Raw genomic sequence first — 6,261 nt, forward strand, 5'->3', positions numbered from 1 at the left:
TGATTTGATGCGAGCATATCGGAAGAACACTCCAGTTACAAAGGGTGCATAGAAATAGAGACTGCCTAGTCTTTCGCAAGTTACAGACGATAAATGAACATGCGATATCAAGATGAGAAAAGATGTTACGACTGTGAGTATGTGTAGAGCTTCAACTTGCTAAGTGGTAGTGTACTATTTTTCTACCTCTTCGCTTTCGAACTACAGCCTTGTGCCGGCCGCCGATAGCTGCTAGCAGTATTGACGTATCCCTGTCATTGCTATCTTAAGCATGAAAACTCGGTAAAGCTGCTTCTGAGGCCTCGTGGCCGCAATCGGACCAGCTACGTCGAGCTGGACGTAGTAAGAGTGGGACTACATGCACAGAGCGAAACAAACTCTTGATACTCCGGATTTTCGACATTTCCAAATGTTGAGAATACGGCACAACAACTCTCACACACAATCGATCACTCGTAAACCGCTTAACCAAGTATAACTTGGATCTGGAGGAGATTTTATTTGCATTTTCACTGAGCACTAATTACCATTAGAATCTATCGTTCTATAGCCTGTTCTAGCGGCGTATAGTTGAAAATTCTAAGGGTAGCTTAATTCAAACCTGATCATGGCGATTATGACAGGAATACTTTTTTTTCCTTCTCTCAAAATGTTACTTCCGGCTTTTGCATTTCAGATACTTCAGATAGGGGACTAAAGTATTTTTCCTTAGTGAGCCAAGCCATCAAGCTCGTTAGTGATATGCTGTGGTAACTCTATCTATACCTCATTCTAGTCTAGGGTAGGGATTGGATGTATCAGACACAAGTCGTCTTTGAAGGAAAACTTCAGTGTATCATTCTTCAAACGTTGCGGCGAAGGATACGCATCTATATATCCCCCAGCATTTCTGTCTTCAAGTGGGCGTTTTGCTAGTGGCTACCTTCAATGTGAGAGTTACAATTGGTATCAACTTGTTCTAGAATAGCGCCACAAGCTCGCCCTGAAATATAGGGCATCATGTACTCTCGGATATGGTTCAGGTATAATGGTGCTAAGGGATAGAGGTATGGATTGCATTGCAAACGTACCTAGACTACGATGGAGAGTTCGCGGCTACTATGTATATCTGAATATGCTAGGCCAAAAGATCATGTTCGGGACCGAAATCTAGTCACGAGACAACGTCCCATGTCATGGAAATATTCGAATGGGCCGTGTCGGGTATTTGTTTGGGGTTGCTCTTACCTACATATGAAGAGAGTCCAACGCGGTCGATTGGTACCACTGCGGGTGGTTGCTTTCTAACTGTACACGTAAAAAGAAAGTCTCGTTTCGATGGTGCAAAATCGGTTGTTATACGCCAGGGGATTCATTGACCAACGCGAGTCATCGTGGAGTTGGTAGCTGCGAAACCAATCGAAACGCCTACGCAATTAATAGAGCATTCTTGCTAGGCCACACGTGCCACGACTGAGCAAGCTCCTAGCCACGAATGACCAATTGCGATGACGAACTCGAGCTGCTTCTTCCGAATGATGATGGTATGAATAACTGTCCCTAGCCGCCGGAAGGGTTTGGACCCGTTCATGGATATCATATCACCAATTGCCTACCGTAGCTGTAGCTGGTCAGGTGGACCTGCACATCCGGGGCACTCGACCGCATGCCTTGGGCGTGCCTTAGGTAACCCAACAGACGCCGGAAAGCGTCGGCGCGGGATGAGAAGAGGCCGACCTCCGATACATCATACTGCACTCTGCGTACATCCATCCGTCCCTCTTTGCATTGCCTCGTGCCGCTACTCCCATTACTCGGCTCCTTTGGTCTCCTCCTGAGACGTGAATGCCAAGATAGTGCCTACATATCGAAGTGAACACCGCCCCCGACAATTCAGGCAGTCCTCGCATCACGGGCTCATCGACGAGTCCGTCGTCATCGTCGTCATCGTCGTCGTCGTCGTCCTTGTTGTCGTTGTCGAGCTAGTATGTACGCTGATCGCGCTACTTTACGGGTCCTAGTGCTGCTTTGTTGATTTACTTCTTGCGATATAGGTGGATGTTTATGATAATTAATAAGTGCACTTGTTGGCATATAGGTAGAGACCTTATTGATCAAAGGGCGTCACTATCTCAGTTGTTCGTCGGCTCTAAGTAGGTAGGTACCTAAGTAGAAACCTCCTCTTTCTCATATTCTCGCCTTTCTTTCGCTTCACTACAACACCAATTTTTTTTTTCTCCCTGATTGCCTGTTCTGATGGATTACTGTTATGTTTCCTGGTGGCGCTCATATACCGGTACAAACATTAGCACCGGATGTGATTAATGCGCTGATGCCATCGGTGACGAAGCCCCTTGCTATGCAGCCCAACTTACCCACGCCCTGCAAAACTCTGAATATCACCGTAGCGCTATAGTAGTAAAATATGACGGTGGCTTGAGCCTCACTCCTGGCCCCATTGGCGTCTGACTCGATGGCTACTGATCTTCTTTGCACTTGCCTCCGCTCTTTGCTCACGCCCAATCATCGCCGTCTGACAGGGCCATCTCCAGATGCAGGGCGTCTGTGCTACTATGTTAGGATTATAATGCCCACCCCCGAGAATTTCGGAGATACTGAAGAACTATCCCTCGATCTTGGGTGCAGCGCCAGTCTCATTTGTCACTGTATGTTTGTCGGCTCCGGCGCCCGAGCGTTTCGAGTTCCTGCCACCGAGTTATCATCATCATATGATGTGCTGTGCCCGCTCGGGTATTGCGTGGTTGCAGCTTCATTTGTTTGCCCTAGGCTACCGTACGTAGATGCTGTGTAGACGGGAAGCGGAAGAGTTTGTGCCCGTGTCCCTGTAAAACTCAGGATCCTAGCCTAGTGTTTCGTGGCGCTGCTTTTCTGCTTATCTAACTAACATTCCAGTCAGTTAGTCTTATGGTCGCGAGTCTCATCACACACCACAGGGTGCATTGGAGAACGCCTACTGTTTTCGTCTCCGTTGCCCAGTCGCCCCGGTGTGAGGCTGTCTTCCGAGGGGTGGATGATTAATACCCTTGACCCGAGTCATACAGTATAGAATTCATCATATAAGTGAGCCCTCGTCGTCTAAGTTGGTATGCAGCGAAACTTGGACATAGTCTCCCCCTCTAGTACATATCAGTAGCAGAGATAAACACGAGTGCCCTGGCAGTGACCAAGCCGCATGTGATCACTATTACAAATTCTCCTCTTACTATTCATTTCGTCGTTACACTACATACATCCTGTTTATGGTGCTGAAGACAGGCGGCCGCTTCACGTTTGACATGATGCCAAGCAGTATCTAATTGGCTGTTCTACACACAATATATAAGTTGCCTAGTACTCACGCATCTTGTCCACTCAACCTTTCTCTACGATTACTTCTTCTGCGAGTAACTATTCTTACAAGCCGGGATAAAGCCATGGAGCACACGTCGCCACTTATCATCAGGCCGTACGAAATGGATACCTTCGCTCAATTCCCAGATCTCCCTGCTGAGCTGCGTATCAAGATCTGGCAATTCGCTATACCAGAAACAAGAGCAGTCGTTATTAAGTCACCCTATTCACGCAGAACTTCACCTACTTCGCTAGATAAGGTATTGCCACAAGGCCTCGATGCTTCAGAGACGTGGTATTCCACCACAACGGTGCCTGCTCTTTTACACGTCAATGCTGAAGCTCGACACGAAGCCTTGAAACATTATTCGCTATCTCTTGGCGTTGGAAAAGCTGAGCCGAGAGTATACGTCGACTTCAATCGTGATACTCTATTCTTTGGAGACTCGGAATTGACGCCAGAGTGCTCAACGCTCTGGACTAAGACGAAAGACTTTGAAAAGATCGAACATCTCGCAATTGTCCCCGAAAGCGCATGGAGGGCGATACAGTGGACCAAGGATGTCGACCTTGCTTCTCTACAAACCTTAATCTTCGTTCACGACACCGAGAAGACGAAGCTCGGACGCCTGCCTCAGCTAGTGGTAGATGAACTATCAGGGACCAGGGTAGGCCTCCAGCTTGGACTTGAACAGCAGGTGCAACAATTAGAGGACGCCATTACAGGGGCACAGTTTGAAGTCGAGAGCCCCGTGAAACAACGCATACAAGCAGCGAGGGAGGAGCTTGACACGCTGAAGATGGTGTTACCAGTGCGGTGGGGGAGGGAAGTAATGGTTTTAACAGCGGTGTTCAGGGAGGTAGGGGCTTGAACTATACCCTGCTTCTGTTCATGTATCATGCATTTCTGAAAAGTTTGGATACCCAATTGATAGCGTTGCTTTCCCCTTCATCAGCTCATGATGTGAACAACAGCATTGGTGACATGGTCACGTATGAAGGTAAAATGAAATAAGAACAGTTTAGTCGGACTAAAAAAAGCCTCACTCCTTGATTTCGGTACCGATAATAGGGCCGTGAGTGTATCCGGCATCTCACTATTGGGATCTATGCCGCCGATACTACCCCTCCTACGGCGCGTCCGTTCTGCGCCGAGAGCGTTTATACTTGCCTTCGAAAGATTGCGTGACACGTACACACCCTCAGACAAAGCCGTTACGGTTCAAGATTGTATACAGGCAGGATCTACTTCCAAACCTTGTCTTCCCTAGCTGACGTGACCTGAGCCTTGGCCGTCGACGCGCATAACGCCACGCAACAAGCAGTGTACAGGCAAGCAGCCGCTTTCCCCGCACGCGAGTAGCCGTTCACTGCACCCCCTTTTACTATACATCATCCGCCCATACATTCATTCGTTATCGACTCAGGGATCAAGACCGGGCCAACAGTCGGCTCCGAGATGGAAAACGTGCATATGCGCTGAGTATGTGTGCACCAGCATGGACAGCCCGACTAATTCCGATGGCCAACCGTCCTCGAAGACAAACCGCGAGGATGTTGCATATGAAGGGGAGGGGATTATATCGCTACTATTAAACGTATTGGAGCACTTCTGCAAAGAGGCGTACACCTACGCCCGGGGATTTGGAAACAACACTACACTAGCAGTAGCTTATGGATAGTGATGTTCTGAAACGTGTGGCTAAGCGGCTGGTTGACTCCCTCGCAGACGCCCTCTTCCTCTGCTTTGATTTATTTCTACACGTAATCTGCGCGTCTTGTTTAATGTGGCAGGGTTTCTGCAGGACAGGGTTCTGTTGGTGGTGAGAAGAAGATGATGTGATATCATTCGTCCGTTTGAGAAGACAGATGCGCCCGCCTTTCGTCATCTGGGCATCCCTCTCCGCGAATGATCTCCCTTGCTACCAACGAACTGGAATCGATCGTAAGCATACTTCATTTGAGGGAGGAGGTGGAAATAGGGGGGAACTTGGGGGCCGGAAGAGGAGAACCAAAATAATCCTGAACAATCTGCTTGCCACCAAATTTAGAGTCGCCCACCGCCATTTAGCTGCTGGCGTGTTGCTTGTTACTTATGATGAAGAAGAAGAGCATATTCGGCAACAGTTTCGTAGACGCACTCCTCTAGGTATCCCTATTACAGTTACTTTACATGACGCGCGTGGGATGATTTAGTATGGTGTAGAGAGTGAGCGCAATGTATAGCAATGGGATGACTTCATATGGCGCAATTCTGACACATGCTGAAGCGCCCTTTGGACCCTAAGAAAGAAAAGGCTCTGAGAAAAATGGCTTTATTTTTCTTCTATTAAAAAACGAAAAGGCTTGCCGTAGCCTTGAAAGTACCATACCTCTGGATTTGAAGTAGTAAGCCACCAGCAACGTATTACACGCGTAAGTCTCAGACTGCTTCCGGCAGAAAAAGCAAAGAGAGGAGGGGAGGGAGGGGATTGGATATCTGATACAAATCTACCGTACATCACAGGCCGAGACCTAAGCCACCGTCGCCGCCGTACACGGTCTCAGACATATCTACGTAATCGGCCCCAGGCCAAACGGTCAGAGTGAATTGACCTCACTAGTAGCCTCAGCTCGCAAGCACAGGCTACTGAGAGTGCATAATAGTAGGTGACAAGCATAAAGTGCTTCAAAAGGTTGCATCAGTTGGTAAAGTCTGACAGCTAATATGAATAGTTACATAGGTAATCTGAAATAGCCCCTCTCCTATATTATCAAACCATACGTCAATGAAAAGCGTCTGGAGCCTTCTTACAACGATTTGTACGAATAGGTGTTCTCGAGATTTTTGAGGTCGGACAGGATCCCACGCGGAGGGCCGGCCCCCACCGAAAAAAAAAAAAAAACAAAGAACGAAAGAAAGAAAAACAACAAGTAAAAGGAATATATTAG

General features: G+C 47.9%; 1 protein-coding gene across 1 annotated transcript; it reads left to right on the forward strand.

The window, feature by feature from the left end:
• Positions 1-3,102: 3,102 nt before the first annotated feature.
• On the forward strand, positions 3,103-4,361 carry F5B22DRAFT_341316 (uncharacterized protein). Its single transcript, XM_047970889.1, has one exon. It carries the CDS (start codon positions 3,414-3,416, stop codon positions 4,200-4,202), a length of 789 nt encoding a protein of 262 aa, XP_047834799.1. The 5' UTR covers positions 3,103-3,413; the 3' UTR covers positions 4,203-4,361.
• The last annotated feature ends 1,900 nt before the right edge of the window (positions 4,362-6,261 follow it).

The sequence above is a fragment of the Xylaria bambusicola genome, assembly GCF_022495145.1.
Source record: "Xylaria bambusicola strain CBS 139988 unplaced genomic scaffold F5B22scaffold_4, whole genome shotgun sequence".
In the NCBI taxonomy this organism is placed as follows: Eukaryota; Fungi; Ascomycota; class Sordariomycetes; order Xylariales; family Xylariaceae; genus Xylaria; species Xylaria bambusicola.

What these genes read in the sequence shown, in the direction of transcription:
- F5B22DRAFT_341316 (XM_047970889.1), top strand. Translation starts at nt 3,414, where the DNA reads ATGGAGCACACGTCGCCACTTATCATCAGGCCGTACGAAATGGATACC.